The sequence below is a fragment of the Mastigoproctus giganteus genome, chromosome 14 (genome assembly GCF_048544385.1).
Source record: "Mastigoproctus giganteus isolate SK-2022 chromosome 14, ASM4854438v1, whole genome shotgun sequence".
Taxonomy (NCBI): domain Eukaryota; kingdom Metazoa; phylum Arthropoda; class Arachnida; order Uropygi; family Thelyphonidae; genus Mastigoproctus; species Mastigoproctus giganteus.
Window position 1 is genome coordinate 115,782,362 of NC_143588.1, and position 25,049 is coordinate 115,807,410.

Sequence of the window (25,049 nt, forward strand, 5' to 3'; positions counted from 1 at the left end):
GCGTCAGTAGTGTCCTTAACGACCCTGCCAACCTTTGTATCATCTGCAAACTTAGACATTAAACTTGATATCCCATCATCAATATCATTCATAAACACCGAAAACAACAATGGACCCAACACTGAACCTTGAGGAACTCCACTAATAACATTAGTCCACGTTGAGCAGTGTCCATTGATTACCACTCTCTGTCTTCTGCCACTCAACCATCCCCTTATCCATAGCAGCAATTTGCCTCCAATGCCACACTGCTCCAATTTGTGCAGCAGTCTTCCATGTGCAACAGTATCAAAAGCCTTTCTAAGATCCAAATATATAATATCAAAGTTATTCCCTGCATCCAGTTCTTTTGTGACTACATCATAGTATCCAATCAAATTGGTCAGGCAAGACCTGCCCTTAACAAAACCATGCTGCGTCTGAGCTATAACTGAAGCTAACCTTCATAACTATATTGTCAATCATTAAATCACTGGGGTACCTACTTTCCCTCTGTTGAGGGACCAACAAAATCGAAACGGTGTCGTATGGACAGTGGAATCCGCCAAGTAACAATAGTGTTCTCCACTAGGGTAGTGTTGCTTAGTCGAGGTTGTGCAACAGCGTAGTGTAGTGTTGGTTATTCGAGGTTGCGATGAAACTCGTTGTGAATACGTTCACAATATGAAAAGTAAAAAACAATGCAATTTCACCTACTTCGGTGATTTACTACGAATTAAAGTGATGATTTGCACTAATTTGTTCTCTAGGAAGTTTTCCATAGTCGAAGGCTTTCAGCCCTAAATCCTTTTTTGAAATAATTTATTTATTATGTTTATTTATATATTATTTATTATTATTTTTTGTTTTTTTTAAAAAAATGTGCAGTGATAAATAAATTGCTTAAAAAAATTAAAATAATTTATTTATATATTTAAAAATTAAAATGAATTGCTGACAATTAAATAGTAGCTGAGAGGGCACTAGTAAAAAAAAATGTTTACGTGTTGCCAAACACAGTTGCTAACGAAAGTGGATGTGTCAAATTTGATTTTGTTTTATAAGCAATCCTCAATTAGCAGATTTAATCTAGTAAGTACATAGTTTTAATCACATTTTTCGCCTCTTCTTCTGCTTCGTTGCTTTAAGTTGGTGCATAATCTGCGATTTGCGTGGACTTCTCATGACTACTCAGGATTAAACAACTGCTTAAAAGTTGGATTTTATTTATTTATTGAGGGTGGGGATTAAATTGTGTGCGCGCTTATTTTTTACGAGTAAAACAAAAATTCAGAATGGGGTTGTGTTGTCCTAGTTCGCGAAAGAACAGGAGGAGAGAGAGAAAAAAATCTTTATTGCAACTATATGAATACAATGTAGATAAAAATCTATATAATATCGGTGTAGGTACACCTACATTTGTAGTGTAACGGCATCGTTTTAATTGGATCTCATTGTGGCTGCCTTCACAATGAGATAGGTATTGCACTACTTTGAATAAATAACGCTTCTCTATTAGAGGAGGAGGCTACTGTTATTTATTTTCAGTGGATAACACCGCCCAGATGGCCCGTTTCGAAGCTAGTTGGCTTCATCATCGGTGTGCCGGCAAGTACCCTGATAATGCAACATGCCATCCCAGTTGCGAAGTTATTTCCACCATATGAGAGATGGTAAATGATGAACGAATAATAATGTACAGTCACTCCCCGATTTACTTAGACTGCCTTTCGCGGAACCTACGTAATTTGCAATTACCCAAAGTGCTTATGCAGCACTTGCAAATTTGATTGAACCAAAAAAGTGTTCAACGAACATGTAAATAGAATTATTTATTACATTTTTTTTTTATCTCATATGCAGGAAAAATTACAAAAATTTCAAAATTATAAAATTACAAAAAGAAAGAGGAGACAGGCATAATGTCAGCAAGTTTTACCTTTCAAGTCTCATTGCCAGAATTAACTCTCCAGCTGATGAGCATGCCGCTGCGCTGCAGAAGTTGAGGGCTATGGAGATTTAGAAGGGGTTTTTTCTAGCATATCACAAAATTTCTCCGCAGCTGCAGAATCAGCACTGGCGACTTCACCACATACTTTAATGGTTTGGAAACCAGTGCAATGCTTAAACCTATTAAGCCACCCATTGCTTGCCATGAACTTGGCTTGGGGTTTACCGTACTATCCTTAATATCATCATAAATACTTGTTGCTTTTGCTTGAATGGCCATTGGACTAGGGGCACTTGTTTCTGAATCTGATTTTCCATCCATATTATTAATAGTTTTTCCATCTTTGATATAGCACCTGAACACTTGTGATCACTGTTGATCTTAAATACATTGATCCTTTAATATGTTCTTTTATATGTGCACTGCCCCTTAAAATAGTATTCACAGTTGAAGCAGCGAGACCTAATTCCATGCAATCGATGACAAACTTTGTCCTGCTTTGTAGTTCTTAATTAATCATCTTCATTTCTAAATCAATTTTGTTTCGTTTCCTGGCACTGGCAGCCTTTGCACTTTCCCTTCACTATTGTAATAAGTACTGTAAATAGGAATAAAGAGAAGATTCGGAAAATTTATTTATGTTTTTTATATGATTGAAGATTTCATTGAAGGGGAACTCATTTCACCATAATACCATAATGTAAAAACCAACACAATTCCAGTTATTGGGATTATCACAAATGCAATAAAATTGAGTTTACTACCCATTTATAATAGATTGCACTAACAGAAAAGCCCAATAAACTGGAAAGTGCAAATTTTTTTTATTGTGTTATGGTAGTGACCTCCAGGAATGTGTTTTAGAAAAATATCACAAAGGCATTCAAAATTGATTCTTATAGTGGAACATGTGATAACGATGAAAGTGTAGTGCAATTTCCACTATAAAAATGACCCTTTAGAGAGATAAATAGCTTAGTTATATAGTGAAAATTTCAACTTCCAAGGTCTTGGAACGAATTACCAAAAAAAAAAAAAAAAAAAAATGGTGTTTTGGGTTCACATTACGATATTTTCACGATACCTCCATTTATTCCTATGGGATACAAAACACGTTTCCATAATTTTTTAAAGTTTTCACCGGCCAGCAAAAACCTATGCGAAGTTGAATTTCTGTAAGTCAAGTAAGTCGGGGAGCGGCTGTATTTGAAGACAAAATGCACAAGGCATAATATCACATGGATTTAGGTAATTAATTATATAATATTGGTGTAGATACACCATAGTTTATCCATAAATTTGAACTACGTTTGTAGTGTAACGGCATTGTTTTAATTGTATCTCATATTGTGGCTGCCTTCACAACGAGATAGCAGATATTGCACTACATCGAATAAATAAAGCTTCTCTAGTAGAAAAGACTATTGTTATTTATTTTCAGTGGTACCACCACCCAGATGGCCCGTTTCAAAACTTCATCATCTTTGGGTGGGCAGGTACCCGGTATTGCAACATGCATATAGTTAATTACCTAAACCCATATTAAATTGTGCCTTGTGCATTTTGCCTTCAAATACATTATTATTCATTCACTATTTGGCAACTCTCATATTGTGGAAATAACTTCGCAACTGGGATGGCATATTGTATTACCAAGGTACCTGCCCGCCCACTGACGATGAAGCCGAATAGCTTTGAAACAGGCCATCTGGGCAGTGTGTTATCCACCGAAAATAAATAACAATAGTCTTCTCTACTAGAGAAGCGTTATTTATTCGAAGTAGTGCAATACCTGCTCTCTCGTGAAGCCCGCCACAATATGAGATAAAATTAAAACGATGCTGTCACACTACAAACTTAGTTCAAATTTATGGGTAAACTGTGGTGTAACTATTATATAGTTAATTACCTAAACCCATACAAAATTATGCCTTGTACATTTCTTCTTCGTCTTCAAAAAATGTAGATAAATGTAATTAAAGTTGCAATGTCCCATCACGGCCAAAGACTAAACAGTGAAACTGTTAATGTTACCAGTTTTAAATTATGTATTTTTTCATAGTTAAAAAAAAAGGAAAAAATTTACAAATAAATACACTTTGATTAAATATTAGCGTCTGAATAGTATAAGCAGGATTGTTGCAAAACTGCAAGTAGTGTAGGATAGGGCTGATCACAGAGTAGTAACATACAGAGTGAACACTCTCATAGATGACAGTGTTAATTCCGGTTACATGTTAAAACGTATAGACAGTGGAGCCACCATTGTATGAACATAGAAACAGGCTGGAACATTGTGAAGAGTTCCTGGAGAATTTTCTAAAGTTTTGTAATTGCGATGGACAATATATCAATTCACTGATTATTAATATGAGATATTGACAATTAATTGTTATTTCAATACAAAAATAAATTAAAAAGACAATAAGAATGTGTGTGGGTTTTCACACATATGCACACATTCCTAGTTTCATTTTTTGTTTTCATTTTTTTCATTTCATTTTCATTTTTCTTTTCTTTTTTTTTTTTTTTTCAGTTTTAATTTTTTTTTTTGTATTGAAATAACATCTAATTGTGAATATCTCATACTGATAGTCAGTAAATTGATATATTGTCCATCGCATTATTAGTATGAGTTTTACTGATTATTAGTATGTGATATTCACAATTAATTATTTAAATACAAAAAAAAAAAAAAAAACACTAAGAATGGCAGAAGAATAGCGAAATATAACATAAGTAAAGTTTTCAGCAAATTTATATTAATGGTTATAGTAGAGTAGCCATGTGGTAATGTTGAGCACTGCAGTTTTCTCTTTCCTTGGGTTCAGATCCCTCTGTTTTCACCCCCTCTGGCATTTTCTTTCCTTCTCATTTTCTCCCCTTTTATACTTTTAATTAATTTCTCCAGTATAATATGGTAACTTACTTATGTTTTCACATATATATATATAATAATATAATAAGTAATACCTTAAAATATTTTTAATGGTTTTTATAATATAATGGCCAGACATTTGCTAAAAATGTAGCTTAGAAGAGGTTAAGATGACAGTCATATTGTGCCAGTTGCAATTAACATTAATAAATAAAGATTTCTATATACACACTACTGGGTTCAGGTGGCTAATTATAGCAGGTTTCAGTACAATTCTGTGAGTACAGTGAGGCCAGTGTAACTGTGTTGAAACCGTTTATTATCACCCACCCAGTAGTGTTTACATAAAATTCTGTATTAAGGTTCATTGCAACTGGCACACATCACTGTCATCTTAATATCCTTCTAGGCTGCATTTTAGGCACTGTCAGGCCATTATATTTTAAAATATTACTAATTTGACCATAAATTTACATCTCTCGTTTTGACTAATCTCAACTGTTGTTTTAGGTTTTGATGTAATGAATGAATTGAACTGCTTTTGACTTCGGTTCTAATTTTTATTTATTTATTGTTTTAGGTCTGGTATTCTATGAACACTGCATCATTTACCTGCTAACCAGATCCACAAATACATTTTTTTTATATACACTTCACAGAAATACAAAGAATCTGAAATCAATGAAAAATTTGGAAGACAATTCTCTGACTAAATTTTGACTGGTTTTTTTTTGCTAATTGAGTTAGTTATTTTCTTTAACAAAAGTAATTTAGCATTCTTTCATTTAGATCACCATTTATTTGACTCAACAACAACAACAAAAAGACAAACATCACACTTTATAATTGAAATTTATTTATGAATTTTTTCTCATTACATATGAAAGATATTTAAATTACATGTAGTTTCTGCAAATTCAATTAGTAATATCTTCACATGAACTATCCTGTAATATATAAAAAAAAGGCATGTTGATTTAATTCATAAAATTAAAAGTAAGACTTATATGCCCAGTACAAGCAACAAAAATAAATAAATTAATAATAAAAATAATAATCCCACAGCGACCCAATTAAAATCCAGACAGGCCTATCAGTTGGGAGACAACTGATAGGTTTGTGTTGTGATATGATTTTCATCATATCATGCCACTTGGAGAGCCAGAATATAATAGCTGAACGTAGTGTATGTTGTTAATTGTAATGCACCTCTGAGGGTTTCCGGAAAAGCAGATGAGAAGAAACAGTTTTAGGAAGGCTTAGGTTTGTGCCTACTCATCTCATTCACCTGTATCTATTAACTAATGACAGTGCTCTCCAATGTACATCATGTCAAGTACAACTGACCATTTGCCATTTGCTAGTGGACTGTCCCCACTTTCAAAACATCTGCTTAGACACCTTTAAATCAATTGCTAATATACAGTCAATAAATTTATTGCAGATTCTGGGAGATGATTCTAATAAAAAAAGAACTATTTACTTTCCTAAACCGGATAGGAATATATCATAAAATATAGTTATTTCATATTCACCATTAGAAAGACACAATGTGGCCCTAGCAGCCTATGTGTCCTTAAACCCAACAACAACCTCCGAGGGTTCCAATTCCGTGTCAATCAGTGTGATGAATACAAACTCTGTGAAGGCCAGATTTCTGTAAGTTAGTGTGTGTTTGTGCAGTGTTAGTTTGGGTTATGTTGGTTGTATCGTTCATCCGACCGCTTAACCTCAAAAAAACTTCTAGTTTACCATCCAGTGACATGATGAGGCAGACCGGGCAGTAGATAGTGTGAAGCACTGGTGGGGCGAACCCTAATCTAGCCAAGGCTAGTCAGGGAGAGCCCAGGAAAAAGAAAAAAGGAGAGGGGGGTACCTACTGCCTGGAGTTGGCGGAGAGGAAGGAGAGAACCACCACCCCAGGTGGTAGGATTTAAAAGATAGGGAAAGGAATCTCTATGATGGAGCACCTGTAAGGGGCTCTGTCCTACACTGGCCAGTGGTGTAATCCTGCTGACCAGTGTCAGCACTAGCCTCCCACATCGTGCCAGCTAAAGAGTCACGGCATGGTGTGCTTGGGGCCATAGGCCTACATGCCCATCAGTCTCCAGAGATGGGGCAGACATATTTTATTACCCCTCAGTACCATTTCATGATTTTTTTTCTTACATTTTGTTTTTTATAATTTTTTTTCCTTTTTTTTCCCATGCATCCATCTTTCATACACCGGTAGTGTAGAAGAGGGATTCGTTTAATTCCATCTTAAAATTCAGATTGAATTACTTGGAAGCTACACATATAAAACTTACCTGGGATATGTGTCTGTTTGCACTCACACATACTTCCATTCATTCATCATTCAATTCAGTTCCTTTCTCTCTGCACCCCCCCCGGCACCTCAGCTTACTGTTAATTTTCAGTTGAGGTGCAGTCCCAGCTACATGTCTTATGTGCCAGGGAGGTATGCAGTTGGTGTTGTTAGTATACACACTGAGTTGGATAAAAAGTTCAGATTGTTAATGACACTGGGAACATTGCATTATATAGCTTCTTAGACACAAGAGCAATGTGACCCTACATAACAGCAACAGGGCTCACAGTGAAACACATACATACACATGCATTGAGTGTGATAAAAGGTTCAGACTTCACTTGGTTGACAATGGCACTGTGGGAACACTGCGTTATATATTTCCTTAGCCACAAGAGCAACGTGTCGCAGATACCAAAAATGTTTAATTTTTCAATGAGTTGTTCACTAGGTACTTGGTCAAATTACTTAGTGATGTCAGCAGTGTCTAATTTAAGATGGTTATAAAGAGTTCTGGATGTACATTGCCAGAAGGGTATTAAATTAGTGATTGAGCCATGTTGATTTTGATGTGTGGAAGGCTTGAAAAAATTGAAGAGTTGTTTATGTACTATTGTGTCAAATAGAAGGTTTTTTTTGCTGGGGAATAGATCTGAAATCTTATACAGCACACTTGTCACCTGATTGAAATGATTTCAATAAATTCTCAGTCTCAGAGATAAATTGCAAATATGAAGCATGAAGGATTAAGAGTGGTGGCAGACTTTTTCAAAATATGGTTGATATGTTATCTGGGTCTTTCGTACTGTCATTTTTCATATTCTTCAATGCTGAGTTTTGGTCATCCTCATCAATCAACAGATTCCAACCAGGAAATGAAACTGAAGGCTCCATATCAATAGTCTCAATCCTTGACAAATGTTTGGCAAATACTTCAGTGGTGTGGAATTCATCAGACAATAGAATTCCAACCGAATTATGGAGCTATATGTTATTTATCATTAAGGTATATGTAGTTCAAAATGGTCAGTTAATCCAGTACTGATCAGTTAATATTGCTTCGATACAAGTGATCTCTAAAAAAGAAAAACAATGACACAATTTTCCCCTCCATATTTCACAGTACATGCTTAACATTTCCCATTTACATGTGTTTAACATGATACAATATTTTTTTAAAGGAGTTTGGTGCTTGACTGGACAGGTAAGCCAAATTCATGTTTTTCACTTTTTGTTTTAACATAATTTACAAGACAGACTGAATAAGCACTTTTTGCACATGTGCATGGTGCCCTCCTGTTGCCCAATTACTCTTAAGTCAATAAAACTTGTTTTAGCATAAAGTTTTTGTAGAAATTTTTCCTTTTGAAATACCAAACTGACTTTAGAAAAGAAAATATTTGATACGCTTCTCGTTGTATTCAACAATTCCTTTGATGGCCATTTTAACCATCAAATCTTTTGGGCATAATGATAAATCTTTACATGTTTCACAATTATTGCTCTTTGAAATATTTCTGGCTAGGTAACCTGAGACATATGCCAATACATTTTCATCATAAATATCCTCAGAGTACATGGGCGATTATAACTCTTTTACTTTGCCAGTGAGACTTTGGCTATGAGTTGACTTGATTTCAGAAACAGTAAAGATGCTATGACATATTTCATGAAGTATTAACATTAGCATTAGTATAGGCATATGATGCAAGAAAGCAAGCTTATGCAGCATCAGCCAAGAAGAAAAAAAAAAAAACACTTCCACTTCACCCCTCCGTTCGTTCGAAATACCTGTCCAGCTGAGCCTTAAATTTATTTAGGCTATCAACTTCCACAACAAGGTATGGAAGTCTGTTCCACAAACCAACTACCCACTGGCTAAAGGCAAATTTAAACACATCTATCCTACATCTGCCTTTCCTCAATCTGAATTTATGCCTTCTCAGGTGATTATTCTGAGCAAGAGGAAGAATCCCATCGGCATTGAGCATGCTCAAACCATTCAAGGCTTTATACACCTCTATCAGATCACCTCGCCAGTGCCTAGTCTCCCAGACACTGTAATTTGCAAAACTTAAGCCTTTCTTCGTAAGAGCAACCCTTTGTTCCATTCACTAATCTTGTTGCCTTTCTCTGTACTCGTTCCAGCAGCTCTACGTCCTTCTTGAAATGAGGCCTCCAGACCTGTATACAATATCCAAGGTGTGGCCCGACCATTGCCTTATACAAGGGAATAATCACTTCCTTATCCCTGCTAGAAAAATTCCTGTATATCATTGACAAGACACCATGAGCTACTTGTGCAGCCCATCTGCACTGCTCAGAGAACTTCATATCTGCCTGCACAATTACCCCCAGGTCCTTTTCATTCTCTACCACTGTCATTTTAGTACCACAGAGTTGATACGCTTCTCTGGGGTTGCTGTTACCCATATGTAGTACTTTACATTTGTCAATGTTAAACTTCATTTGCCACCTCTTAGCCCATCTGCTCAACTTTTCCAGATCCTGTTGCAGCAGCATAGCATCAGTAGTATCATTAACATCCCTGCCAACCTTTGTATCGTCTGCAAACTTGGACATTAAGCTTGTTATACCATCATCAATATCATTTATAAATACAGAAAACAATAATGGACCCAACACTGAACCCTGAGGGACTCCACTAATAACATTAGTCCAAGGTGAGCAGTGTCCATTGATTACCACTCTCTGTCTTCTTCCCCTCAACCACCCCATTATCCATAGCAGCAATTTGTCTCCAGTGCCACACGTCTCTAATTTGTGCAGCAGTCTTCCATGTGCAACAGTATCAAAAGCCTTTCCAAGATCCAAGTATATAATATCAAAGTTATTCCCTGCATCCAGTTCTTTGGTGACTGCATCATAGTATCCAATCAAATTAGTCAGGCAAGACTTTCCCTTAACAAAACCATGCTGTGTCCGAGCTATAACTGAAGTCTTGTCTAGGTGATCCTGCAGTGCTTCTTTAACCAGTGCCTCCATTAATTTTCCTGGAACAGAAGTTAAACTCAGGTCTATAATTACTTGTGTCAGCCTTTGATCCTCCTTTGTGAATTGGGGGTCACATTTGCGCATCTCCAGTCCATGGGTACCTTCCCTGAGTCCAAGGAATCTCTCATAATTATGGCTAAGGGTTTGCTTACTTCCTCTGCTGCCTCCTTTAATATAACTGGATAGATCCCATCCACCCCAAGTGCCTTTCTTGTGTTTATCTTCAACAATTTCTTCTCCTCCACTTTACTCTCAGTTATTACAAGATTCTCTAGCTTACTGCTAGAGTTGAATACACCTCTGACAGTCCCCTCGCTGAATAACTCCTCATGTGTGAATGTTGATGCAAAATATTCATTTAGTTTGTTGGCTACCTGAGCAGGATCATCAACAGTTGAACCATCGTTATCAAGTTTACCAATCTGATTCAACCCCTTCCTTCTAGAGTTTACATAAGTAAAGAACTCTTTGCATTTTTTCTTTGCATCCTTTGCCAAAGATTTCTCGTAATCTGCCTTCGCCTGCCTAACCTCCTTTGTAACTTGGTTACAAATCAACTTATATCTATTATAGGCTTCTGTGTCACATGTTAATTTATATGTATCTTAATTTAATTAGTGCAGAACTTAATTTATAAGTTCTGCACTGAGTTGGATAAAAGGTTCGCACTTCACTTAGTTGATGATGACACGGTGACTGAATAAGCAGTTTTTGCAGATCTTTGTGCTTGTGAATCCTGAACTACTCAAAGTCACATAACTTGTTTTAGCATAAAAATTTTTTTTTTACATTTTACTTATATAATGCCAAATAAACTTCAGGAAAGAAGATATTTCATGCACTTCTCACAATATTCAACAATTCCTTCGATGGCCATTTCAGTCCATACTCTCTCTCGCATTAATGTCTTTAAAATGCAACAACAAATTTTCTAACAGATATTTATTTAAAGTATACCCAGTAAAATAAAATAAAATAAAATATTTCCAGAAGCTTTCGGAACTCGTGTCCCTTTCTCAACTGACAGAATTTTTAAATACATTACAAGCAAACTGTGGCACGTTACTCATTCGTCATTGTTGTAGCACGGACGTGTGCTGCCTTGCGCCAGTGATCATCCATCAATAAAACGGTTGTCTCCAGGATTGGATGTATACGCATGCCTTTCTGGCGATTTAATGCCTTAGGGTTGTTCATTATGTTTAGTGACTCTAGCCGTAGGCGGTGGCGAAAGTGTCGCGCGTGGTCCACTATCTCAAAGTCGCGCTTGGGGTCAAGATCGTGGTTGGTAGCCCAAAAATGTTCTGCAAGCGCGGACTGGTCAGTTTCGGCAAGCCGGATTGCTCTGTCGTGTTCCGTGAGGCGATCCTGGAGACGTCTCGATGTCTCACCTACGTAGCAACTGTTACAGGCCCTACAGGTGATACGGTACACTACATTGCTGCGTAAGACAGGTGTGACAGGGGTCTTCACACTGGAGACAAGTGAACGTAGGTTCCTACCTGGTAATTGTACACATTTTATGTTGTAACTTCTCAGGATCTTCGAGATACGTCCTGACACTCCTGGATAGTACGGAATGTAGGCGGATGATATGCCGACTTGCTTCGGAGGTCTTGGGTTGGAAGTAAGCTCTTGTGCCTGTAACAAGCATCTGTTTAGTACATGGGATGGATAACCGCATCTGGTTAAGTCCGCCTTCACACGGGAGATCTCGTTACGTCTAATTGTGTCGGTGCTGGAATGGCTCCAGGCCCTGGAGAACAGGGTGCGGGCAGTGCTATTGAGATGGCTAGGAGCGTGGCCGGACCCGTAGTTGGTGAATTGACCGCACCACATGGGTTTGCGGTATACTGAGGTCTCTAGATGTGGGCCTACGCGATGCACTAGCACGTCCAGAAACGGGAGCGAACCGTCCACCTCTGATTCTACGGTAAACTTGATGAAATTGGATAGAGAGTTGAGGTATTCTAGTAGTACCGTTTCAGAACCACGTGGTATTATGGTAAAAATATCGTCGACATATCTACACCACGTTGTAATAGGTGTAGGTGGGTTCTGGTGTATCTGCTTCTCCAGATCTTCCATGGCGATGTTAGCTACTACGGAACTGACAGGGGCACCCATAGCAGTGCCATGTACTTGTTTGTAGAGTGAGTCTTCAAAGGTGAAGATGCTGCTAGAGAGGCATAGGTTGAGGGCGGTACAGATGTCATCAGTGGATAGTGACGTCCTGGATTGGAGGCTTAAGTCGCTCTCAAGGAGCCTTCTGGCGCAGTGCACGGCCTGTTGGACGGGAATCGAGGTGAATAAAGAAACCACGTCAAATGATGCCATGACAGAGTTATCAGGGATTGAAATGTCCTTAATGGTGTTAATGAATTCACTGCTGTTTTTAACGGTGTGAGATGTATTACCTATAAGAGGCGAGAGGAGGCTCGCGATGTGTTTGGACAGTTCATACGTTGGGGCACTGCAGCAAGACACTATAGGTCTGAGAGGAATACCCGGTTTATGGATCTTTGGTAATCCGTAGAATTGTGGTAGTTGACAGCCAGTACCACGCAGAAGATGGTGAGTCGCGGTCGGGATCTTCTTATCTTTAAGCCATGCGTGGACAAGTTTATTAACATTTGCTTCCAGACGTTTCAAGACTTTAACGGGAGGATCAGGTAGAGGTTCATATACGTTAGGATCGAGTAATAGGGCCAAGGCTTTCTCTCGGTAGGCTGATCGGTCCAGCACAACAGTCCGGCGCCCTTTATCCGCAGGAAGTACAACGATGGAGTTCTCTTTTCTTATAGATGACAGGGCGGCACGTTGGCGGTGGTTGAGGTTTGAGCACGTTTTTCGAGTGTTGCGGAGGACTGCGGCAGTCTTGAATCGGATCTCGTTGGCAGTTTCTTCGGGAAGGTTGGTAATACTGGCTTCTATGCCCATAGCGAGCTGTGTGATGGGAGGTTTCGATGGTATAACGGCGAATTTCATACCGTTTGATAAAACACTCAGCTGCTCGTTGGACAGTTGTTTGTTACTTAGATTCAAGACGAAAGAAGTCGTGTCGTCTGAACGAGTGTTCGTCTTTAAGGAGTTAGTTTCTATGCTCAAGTTTATGAACTTGCGCTGTTGGCGTAAACGGTAGGTATCCGAGGTCTGACTAGCCCGATGGCAGATGGTATGTATAAGGTTTGTAAATACAATAGGCGAGACCTTACCTTGTATATGTTGTAACAGTCTGGACTTGTTGTAGTCAGCGTTCCTGATTTCATGGTGGAGATGGGATATCCATAAATTTAACGTGCGCAGGCTGAAGTTAAAGCAGGCACGATCCATATGAGAGTTGTGGAACGGGGCTTTGTATCGGAACCCTTTAGGTATAATTCGATTGCTTTTGCATCTGTGGGCGAAGCGTAAATGTTGCCTGTAGCGAGCTATTGAGAGGAAGCATTTTTGCAACTGTGCACAATCGTTGTAGGTATTATGGCCATAAAGTGATCGAATAGTGACAAATGGGCCTGGAGTACTGGGGTCCATAGTTTAACAGATATTTATTTAAAGTATACCCAGTAAAATAAAATAAAATAAAATATTTCCAGAAGCTTTCGGAACTCGTGTCCCTTTCTCAACTGACAGAATTTTTAAATACATTACAAGCAAACTGTGGCACGTTACTCATTCGTCATTGTTGTAGCACGGACGTGTGCTGCCTTGCGCCAGTGATCATCCATCAATAAAACGGTTGTCTCCAGGATTGGATGTATACGCATGCCTTTCTGGCGATTTAATGCCTTAGGGTTGTTCATTATGTTTAGTGACTCTAGCCATAGGCGGTGGCGAAAGTGTCGCGCGTGGTCCACTATCTCAAAGTCGCGCTTGGGGTCAAGATCGTGGTTGGTAGCCCAAAAATGTTCTGCAAGCGCGGACTGGTCAGTTTCGGCAAGCCGGATTGCTCTGTCGTGTTCCGTGAGGCGATCCTGGAGACGTCTCGATGTCTCACCTACGTAGCAACTGTTACAGGCCCTACAGGTGATACGGTACACTACATTGCTGCGTTACATTTGCTTGTAATGTATTTAAAAATTCTGTCAGTTGAGAAAGGGACACGAGTTCCGAAAGCTTCTGGAAATATTTTATTTTATTTTATTTTACTGGGTATACTTTAAATAAATATCTGTTAAACTATGGACCCCAGTACTCCAGGCCCATTTGTCACTATTCGATCACTTTATGGCCATAATACCTACAACGATTGTGCACAGTTGCAAAAATGCTTCCTCTCAATAGCTCGCTACAGGCAACATTTACGCTTCGCCCACAGATGCAAAAGCAATCGAATTATACCTAAAGGGTTCCGATACAAAGCCCCGTTCCACAACTCTCATATGGATCGTGCCTGCTTTAACTTCAGCCTGCGCACGTTAAATTTATGGATATCCCATCTCCACCATGAAATCAGGAACGCTGACTACAACAAGTCCAGACTGTTACAACATATACAAGGTAAGGTCTCGCCTATTGTATTTACAAACCTTATACATACCATCTGCCATCGGGCTAGTCAGACCTCGGATACCTACCGTTTACGCCAACAGCGCAAGTTCATAAACTTGAGCATAGAAACTAACTCCTTAAAGACGAACACTCGTTCAGACGACACGACTTCTTTCGTCTTGAATCTAAGTAACAAACAACTGTCCAACGAGCAGCTGAGTGTTTTATCAAACGGTATGAAATTCGCCGTTATACCATCGAAACCTCCCATCACACAGCTCGCTATGGGCATAGAAGCCAGTATTACCAACCTTCCCGAAGAAACTGCCAACGAGATCCGATTCAAGACTGCCGCAGTCCTCCGCAACACTCGAAAAACGTGCTCAAACCTCAACCACCGCCAACGTGCCGCCCTGTCATCTATAAGAAAAGACAACTCCATCGTTGTACTTCCTGCGGATAAAGGGCGCCGGACTGTTGTGCTGGACCGATCAGCCTACCGAGAGAAAGCCTTGGCCCTATTACTCGATCCTAACGTATATGAACCTCTACCTGATCCTCCCGTTAAAGTCTTGAAACGTCTGGAAGCAAATGTTAATAAACTTGTCCACGCATGGCTTAAAGATAAGAAGATCCCGACCGCGACTCACCATCTTCTGCGTGGTACTGGCTGTCAACTACCACAATTCTACGGATTACCAAAGATCCATAAACCGGGTATTCCTCTCAGACCTATAGTGTCTTGCTGCAGTGCCCCAACGTATGAACTGTCCAAACACATCGCGAGCCTCCTCTCGCCTCTTATAGGTAATACATCTCACACCGTTAAAAACAGCAGTGAATTCATTAACACCATTAAGGACATTTCAATCCCTGATAACTCTGTCATGGCATCATTTGACGTGGTTTCTTTATTCACCTCGATTCCCGTCCAACAGGCCGTGCACTGCGCCAGAAGGCTCCTTGAGAGCGACTTAAGCCTCCAATCCAGGACGTCACTATCCACTGATGACATCTGTACCGCCCTCAACCTATGCCTCTCTAGCAGCATCTTCACCTTTGAAGACTCACTCTACAAACAAGTACATGGCACTGCTATGGGTGCCCCTGTCAGTTCCGTAGTAGCTAACATCGCCATGGAAGATCTGGAGAAGCAGATACACCAGAACCCACCTACACCTATTACAACGTGGTGTAGATATGTCGACGATATTTTTACCATAATACCACGTGGTTCTGAAACGGTACTACTAGAATACCTCAACTCTCTATCCAATTTCATCAAGTTTACCGTAGAATCAGAGGTGGACGGTTCGCTCCCGTTTCTGGACGTGCTAGTGCATCGCGTAGGCCCACATCTAGAGACCTCAGTATACCGCAAACCCATGTGGTGCGGTCAATTCACCAACTACGGGTCCGGCCACGCTCCTAGCCATCTCAATAGCACTGCCCGCACCCTGTTCTCCAGGGCCTGGAGCCATTCCAGCACCGACACAATTAGACGTAACGAGATCTCCCGTGTGAAGGCGGACTTAACCAGATGCGGTTATCCATCCCATGTACTAAACAGATGCTTGTTACAGGCACAAGAGCTTACTTCCAACCCAAGACCTCCGAAGCAAGTCGGCATATCATCCGCCTACATTCCGTACTATCCAGGAGTGTCAGGACGTATCTCGAAGATCCTGAGAAGTTACAACATAAAATGTGTACAATTACCAGGTAGGAACCTACGTTCACTTGTCTCCAGTGTGAAGACCCCTGTCACACCTGTCTTACGCAGCAATGTAGTGTACCGTATCACCTGTAGGGCCTGTAACAGTTGCTACGTAGGTGAGACATCGAGACGTCTCCAGGATCGCCTCACGGAACACGACAGAGCAATCCGGCTTGCCGAAACTGACCAGTCCGCGCTTGCAGAACATTTTTGGGCTACCAACCACGATCTTGACCCCAAGCGCGACTTTGAGATAGTGGACCACGCGCGACACTTTCGCCACCGCCTATGGCTAGAGTCACTAAACATAATGAACAACCCTAAGGCATTAAATCGCCAGAAAGGCATGCGTATACATCCAATCCTGGAGACAACCGTTTTATTGATGGATGATCACTGGCGCAAGGCAGCACACGTCCGTGCTACAACAATGACGAATGAGTAACGTGCCACAGTTTGCTTGTAATGTATTTAAAAATTCTGTCAGTTGAGAAAGGGACACGAGTTCCGAAAGCTTCTGGAAATATTTTATTTTATTTTATTTTACTGGGTATACTTTAAATAAATATCTGTTAAACTATGGACCCCAGTACTCCAGGCCCATTTGTCACTAACAAATTTTCTATATCAAGATTTTTTGGGGTTTAATAATAAATCTTTACGTATATATTTTTACATATATTTCCCAATTGTTGCTCTTTAAAATATTTCTGGCTAGGTAACCTAAGACATATACCAATATAGTTTCATCATATTATATCCATATTCTCACAGTACCTGGTCGATTCTGACTCTTTCACTTTGTCAGTGAGACTTTAGCTATGATTTGACTTGATTTCAGAAACTCAGTATTTGGCCAAGAAAATCTGATAAGGTTTTCCCTTTCAGTGCTTGAAAAACACCAAACATAAAAATGGGATCCACACAGGCGAGCATTATTATATACTACTTATCTTGATGTTGAATATTATCATACTTACCAACCGCTTTCAGCCAGTCAGTAAGCCTGCAAAAAATAAAAATTAGAAAAAGTTGAAACTAGGGATGATAATTAAAAGAATATGTGCAAGAATGGCATATTCATAGAAATGGCACATTTTGGAAGGGAAGGGTGAACTCCCAACCTTATCATGTCATTGCATCTATAAATTTAAATAATTTAATTATTCAATTAATATCAATACTATATTCATATTAATTAATGTAATAAGTTATGAATTAGTTATTAATTAGCTGTTCAATTTTTTTTTTTTTTTTTTTTTTTTTTTTTTTACATTTCATTAAGCATTTCCTGGTTCTATCAATTATGATAAATTACCTTAAATGTTCTTTCAAAAATCAGTATAATCTCACTCCAGATTTATTGCATACAAAACACTTATTTCTGTGTTTACTCTACCTTCAAGTATACATTCCCCTGTTCTTTCTTACTCTTAGTTATCCTAACAGATCATGTATTTACTTGTTGAATGACGATCCCCAACACGGCTTGAAATCCCTGATGCCTTTCCTTCCAGGCTGCTCCATGTTCCATTAGAAGCAGTGCAAGAATCACTTTTGTGTCTGCCTGCGGCTCTAGTTAATCTCTTACTCTGTGTATTCTTCCAATCTAGCAATTTTTCTACCCACCTCTCACTGCCTTAAAACATCAGCAAATTTTCTTGTACCCCTTGTATTTATGTGTATCCCATCGCTTTAAAAACTGAATCTCATGTTAACAGGCACAGACAATGCTGTGAAAAATTGTATCCCACAGCCTTGTTTAGGACGGGCCAAATTGATTGACAAGACTCTGAACATATACTCTCTCTTATGTCTTGGCAGAATGCAGACACGTTTAAATTTAATCTTAACTCGTGGCTTTTTCCCAACAATACCCTGTACTTGTTAAGTAAGTCCTCATATCTCCTGCTCTTAATATCCTTAGTGCCAATATGTACAACAATATAGCCTTTTGTGCCATTAAAACATATCTTCTCTGCAATGCCATCTACTTTTGACTCTAGCAGAAATACCCTGGTCTTATTCCACTTATTCTTTTTGTACAACATATGAGTATTTCCATTTCCCTGACAATACATTCACTGACAATAATTACCTCCTGTCAGACCAGCGCATTCTGTCTTGGGATTTCTGTTATTTTGCCAGATACACAATTGTAAGCTCTGTTGTTGAATGGGGCAGCTGAGATCTTGATCATTCTCCATTTCCCCAGGTATTGCAACTTTCAAACAGATGGCCTGCTGATAACATATTTGTCAATTTGTTTAAAAGAGCCAGCTGCTATGATAGATCATTTCAGGAGGCACATTATAGCCAATGCTTCTGATGCACCATAAAAATCCTAAGCAAACAAACAAACAATGATTTCAGGACTAACTAGTCCCACACCAGATAACAAGTAATTTCTGGTAATAACACATGAAAACAAAACAATTTTTAAGTTGTTCAGTGTGAGCTGGTTACATTATATGAAATCACAGTTTTCAAAGTCGTAATATAGGTAAAGCTCTGTTGAAAGTAGTGCAGTACAAAGGCAAGTTTGTTCTGCTGCAAGAATTGAGACCCTTTCTGCATTCGTGCAGTTTAAATCCCGCCCACAAAAAGAGATGATAGGAAAGATAATCATTATAAATGTATAGAGATGTAAATAAGTTGTTGTTTGTGCCTAATATTCATTGAAATGGGCTCCTCTAAAACTGTTCAACCACTAAGTATACCACTAAAATCTGGCACCACTCAATCTCTGGGAGTGCTGGATTTTAGAGAGTTTACTATTTTTATATAGCTCACAGAAGATTAAATGAAACTGAGCAATGGGTCACCAAGTGAGTTCTTTAAGTTCTTCATTTTAATCTGTAGTTTGCTAAACTGCTTCTGATGTTCATTAATGATATTGGTATAGGTATTTTTAGGTTTAATGTCTAAGTTTGCTGATGATAAAAAGTTGGACAGTTAATGATAACAATTAGGGTTTTGCTACTTCAACAAGACATAGATAAATTAATTTTATGGGCCAAGAAATGCAGTTGAAGTTTAATACTGGAAAATGCTAGGTCCTGCATCTGGGTAGCAGCAATCCTAGAGTAATGTATCACTTGGATACTATCAAACTCAAGAATGTAAATAATGAAAAGTATGTGGAAGTAAAAGTACAATCTGCTATGAAATATTCTGAACAGTGAAAAGAGGATGCTACAGCAGCTCATGGGATTAATGGTGTATAGAAACTTGGTCATTAGAGAGATAGTGATTTTTTTTCTTTATATAAAGTAATGATTAGGCTACACTTGAATATTGCATACAGACTTGTAGATCCAGTTTAGGAAAGATGTGGATCTGTTGGAGAGTATGGAGAAGAGTGACGAGATTGGTTAAGGGTACAAAGGGAGGTATTCTTAATGATGAGAGACTTGGGTTTTAGGAAAACTGGTATCTACAGGGTGACCTGATCAAGGCCTTGAAAGGTTTGACTAAACTAATTGTCTAAAGAATGTTTAGGCCTAGGGTCACAATTCACCCAAGGGGGCATACATTTAAATGGGCTTCCAGGTATGCAACATATAACTGCTGATGAGCTTCAGCAGTTCCATCAGTAGTCTTATAGTTCCAGTTTTATACTTATTGGAACATCATCACAAGATGTAAATTTAAGAATTGAAATACAAATTTTTGTAACCTTTACAGTGATACATGAAATACAAAATTAGCATTTTTGTAGAAAACAAGTACACACTTTCATTATCAGTAAGTGAATGAAAAGAATAATTTTTTCTTTCGCAACTTTCCATAAGTTGAACACACATTTGAAACATGGTCATGAATTTCACTGACTAGCCTCATAGAAGTATTTATTTCAATGGCTGGAATATTATTTTCAACTATCTTCACGTGTTCTGGGTCAACTTTCCTCCTCTTTTGTGTTCATTCTAATTTCATCTGATGAGCTTCAGTAGTTTCCATCAGTAACCTTCCAATTCCAGTTTTTTTATTTGCAGCTTTATTGTGAATAGTATGAGACTTGTAGTTTTTTTCTTTTAAGTAGTCAGCTCTCCACTCCACCCACTTTTCCCAGTGGCTCACTCAGCTGAAGCATTCATTCTAATGCATATTGAACAAATCTCATTATTAAGATTCAGGTTGACAAAAATACACCGATAATCATTACTAATTTGATATGTGCACTGTCATCTATGCATTCCACACATTGATGACAGTGGTGGACTGTTTTGTTAAGCCATTGTTCTTTACATATAACCTTTTTCTTTTTAACTCTTTTGATAACATTTACTTTTTTTGCTTTGACATTATGATTCTAAATAAATACTATTTAGTTGTGGCTTGAAAATTCATAAACTCCATTATGTTAAACATTCAGTTACTGTGGAAATGATATACAGTACTTCGTTATAATGATTTCACTGGTTAAACCAGTGGTCTTCGAACTTTTTTTTGGTCGTGCACCCTTATTTTACTTAAAAGGACTAGCGCGCACCTCCAAATAAAAAATTAAATATATAAGTTTAATTTTTTTTTTTTTTATAAATCATTTATATGGAATTATATCTAAAATCACATATAATTTTAAAAGATCACAAATAAAAAAATACAAAACAATTAAATTGAAGTTTAAGCACACAATGATACGAAATCATTAATGTTACAAGTGTAGTAAATGTAATGTAATACTATTTGTTTTATTTATTTACATGGTATACATCTAGATTATATATATATAATCACATATAATTTGAAAAGATCACAATCTAATTCGATGCAAACATACAAAATAAAAATGAAATTGAAATTAAAGTACAAAGTGGTATAAATCAAATCAACAGCATTTTTTAGTGGGAATAGTGTGCTTGAATATTTTTCATTATTGCTGTGTATCTTGGTTTCATATTTTGAGACACAGCTACCTGAAGATCTGGTTCCAAGTTAAGTTTATTTCTAAACATTGTTTTTAATAATAGTCTTTGCAGAGAAAGTCGCCTCACATAGATATGTTGATCCAAATGGAAGGATTGCATTGTTCGCTCTGCTTACCAAATCACCCCATGGATCATCCGAAGATCACCCCACTTTAGAGACCTCTGGATTAAACAACCATTGCTGGATCATCTAATGAAGACTGCAGTTATAGTTCAGACACAGCATGGGTTTATTAAGGGAAAGTCTTGTCTGACCAATTTAACTGAATACTGTGATATGATCACAAAGGAACTGGATGCAAAAAATAACTTTGATATCATATACTTGGATTTTAGGAAAGCTTTTGATACTGTTGTTCATGGAAGACCACTGTACAAATTGGAGCAGTATGGCATTAAGGGCGAGTTGCTGCTTTGATTAAAGGAATGGCTGAGTGAGAGAAGACAGAGTGTGGTAATAATTGGGCACTGCTCTTCATGGACTAATGTTGTTAGTAGTTTTCCCCAGAGGTCCGTGTTGGGTCCATTGTTGTTTTCTGTATTTATCAATGATTATTGATGAAGGTATATCAGGCTTAATGTCCAAGTTTGCAGACGATATGAAGTTTGATAGGGTTATTAATGACAGTAATGACAATATGCTACAGAGACAGATCCAGAAAAGTTTGGCAGATTGGCTGATAAGTGGCAACTGAGTTTAACATTAACAAATGCAAAGTACTGCATATGGATAGCAGTAACTCTAGAGTAATATACCAAATGTGTGGTACTACACTCAGGGTAGTGGAGAATGAAAAAGACCTGGGAGTAATAGGGCAGTCAGATATGAAGTTTTCTGAGCAGTGGAGACAGGCTGCCAGAGCAGTTCATGAGGTATTTTCAAAGATATGAAGGAATTTTGCTAGCAAGGATAAGAATGTGATTATCCCTTTGTATAATGCAATGGTCAGACCACACCTTGCCAGATGTGCAAGGTGTGGTCTGACCACATACATGTGGTATGATACAACATACACCAGACATGTATGTGGTATCATACACGTCTGGAGGCCTTGTTTTAGGAAGGATATAGAACTGCTGGAACAAGTACAGAGTAGGGCAATGAGATTGGTGAAGGGAACAAAGGGTTGCTCTTACCAAGAAAGACAAATTCTGAAAATTGCAACATCCAGAGACTAGGTGGTCTGATTGAGGTGTATAAGGCTGTGAATTTTTTTTAAAGTACTGGACAAGCGTTTGGAATGAATGGATGGGTGGAATCGGAAGGTTTTTTTTTTTTTGGCTGATGCTGTATAAGGTTTCTTTCCTGCGTCATATGCCCCTATTACTAATGCTAAAACTATGAACAACAAATAACAACATTTTAGATTTTGTTTATGTTTATTTGTACACTATAGGGTAGTACAAATGATATCACATAAGCCATATCTGATGTTTTCTGAATTATGCCTGACAAATTATTAGTTGTGTGCAGAGGAAAAAATAGCATTTAAATGAAAGCTTAAGGGAATTTGTTGGATCCACTGTGAAACTATTTTCTGTATTTTGTGCAAAACATTTTTGAATTTGTATTACAGGCTTTCAGTGTGAAAAAAAATAAAATTAAAATAATTCTGCTTCTTTCACTCCACTGAAAGTCTCCATTTACATTATGTGTGCACCAGCCACTGATGAAACTTACAAGTATTTATGATCAATAAAAACTTGAGTCCGTGACTTCTATTTGATAGTTTGTGTTACTAAATTGAAAATACAACAAATTTTGACTTAACCTTGGTTGTACCCTGCTTAACCTTGGTAGCTGGTAGCATGGCATCTAATAGACACATTTTTAAAAATTATCTGTTATTTTTTTAAATCTGAAAATAAAATAAAATCCTTCCATGCCCATCAATATATTCTAACTGGTTATAATATATTTTCTGTTTTCATTTCAATATACTATGAGTTATGAGACATTAAATTTTTGCTTAGCATTTAATGGACGCCAGTGAGCAAAAGCATCTACTTTTCTTTTAGGCAAGTCCCACTCCCATGTAGTGTCTGTGACATGCTAGTAACATTTATCTTAATTAACCATAATGCTTTGAATTTTCCAGCCAAATGTGACAGCTGGCATATACCTTGTTTTGAATTACACTGCATGATAAAATACAGGTATATAATTCTGATATTGTCTTATGTAAAAGGTAGCTAGGAAATGTACTATGAGTGATTAGTGTGTATATTTATAAAGATTGTTTAAAATTAATTTTGTCTCTGTTTGTATTTCTTTTCAGAAATTTCAAGGAAATGTTACTCTGGCCAATTCTAAAGAACCAAAGCAACTGACTAGAAGAGAGCTGATTTTTCAACTCAATACATATGATAAATATTGATAATGCTATGACTCAGCAGTTTCATTAAAATCTGTCAGCTCCATATGTTTTCTAGAAAATACAGTCACATAAAGATATATTTTTTTAAAAAAATACAGACGAGATCAGTGCCATGTCTCAGTTTCAGAACGACCAGCAGCCCATTTCTTGCAAAAGGCAGACTGTAATGAAGAATCATGGAAAGTTATTGGGTGGAAATATTAAACTAAGAGGAAAAGTTTATAATAAATTTAATCATTTCAAAAGTGGAACTTGGGCAAGCTGTTCCTCATATTCACACTATTCCAAACGATATAGTATTCGTGCTCAAAGGAAACGGCTGTCGTGTACAGTATGCACTAAAACATTTTTGCATTTATGTATTCTAAAACGACATTTATCACTTCATACTAAGGAGGATGCCTTCTCTCATGAAACATGTGACAAGCCATTTTTGGAATCAGTTAATCCAAAAGTTCATTCTCAAGTGAAACTGTTACCCTGTGAAGTATGTGATAAGACATTTTCAAAATTAAGTAATTTAAAAAGACATCTGTTAGTTCACACTAAGGAGAAACCTTTCCCTTGCGAAATATGTGGCAAGACATTTTCAAGATTGTCTAATGTGAAGGAACATTTATTGGTGCACACTCAGGAGAAACCCTTTGCTTGTAAAATATGTGAAAAAGCATTTTCACGCTCACATCATCTAAAAAGACATTTACTGGTTCATACTCAAGAGAAACCCTATAGTTGTGAATTATGTGGCAAGGCATTTTCAGAATCAAGTCCACTGAAAATCCATTTAGCAGTTCATACGCAGGAAAAACCTTTCTACTGTAAGATATGTGGGAAGACATTTTCAACACCAACTGTTCTGAAGAGACACCGATTAATTCACACTCAGGAGAAACCTTTCTGCTGCGAAATATGTGGCAAGGCATTTTCACAGTCAGGGCATCTCAAATCACATTCATTGGTTCATACACAAGAGAAGGCTTTCAACTGCGAAATATGTGGCAAGGCATTTTCAAAATCGAGTAACTTACGGCGACATTTATTAATTCATACTCAAGAGAAATAATTTTCGTGTAAAGCATGCAGCAATTCATTTTCTGAATCAGTTAATCTGATAGTAGATTTCTTCATGGAATATGTTGCAAACAAATTTCATGATAAGAGTATTAAGAGAACATATAATGGCTGAAATTGCTTTTAATGTTCATCTATTGATTCATGCACAGAGGCAGACATGTCTAGTACCCCAAAAAGTTTAACTCGGGCAAAACTGAATTTTTGCACATTGTATAGCAAAGCATTTTCACCAATCAGTGTAAATGCACAGTTATTTGTTCACAGTTTGAACTGTTTTTCATGTCCAGTATGTAGTATTAAGGTACAGTGCAACCTATGCTG

General features: G+C 37.8%; 1 protein-coding gene across 1 annotated transcript; it reads left to right on the top strand.

Moving 5' to 3' along the window:
- The first annotated feature begins 995 nt into the window (after positions 1 to 995).
- Positions 996 to 24,737, top strand: LOC150075611 (uncharacterized). The gene is made up of 2 exons (XM_090388856.1): positions 996 to 1,071; positions 23,556 to 24,737. The coding sequence occupies exon 2, from the start codon at positions 23,767 to 23,769 to the stop codon at positions 24,715 to 24,717; it is 951 nt and encodes a 316-aa protein (XP_090244982.1). The 5' UTR covers positions 996 to 1,071; positions 23,556 to 23,766; the 3' UTR covers positions 24,718 to 24,737.
- The last annotated feature ends 312 nt before the right edge of the window (positions 24,738 to 25,049 follow it).

What these genes read in the sequence shown, in the direction of transcription:
- LOC150075611 (XM_090388856.1), top strand. Translation starts at nt 23,767, where the DNA reads ATGTCTCAGTTTCAGAACGACCAGCAGCCCATTTCTTGCAAAAGGCAG.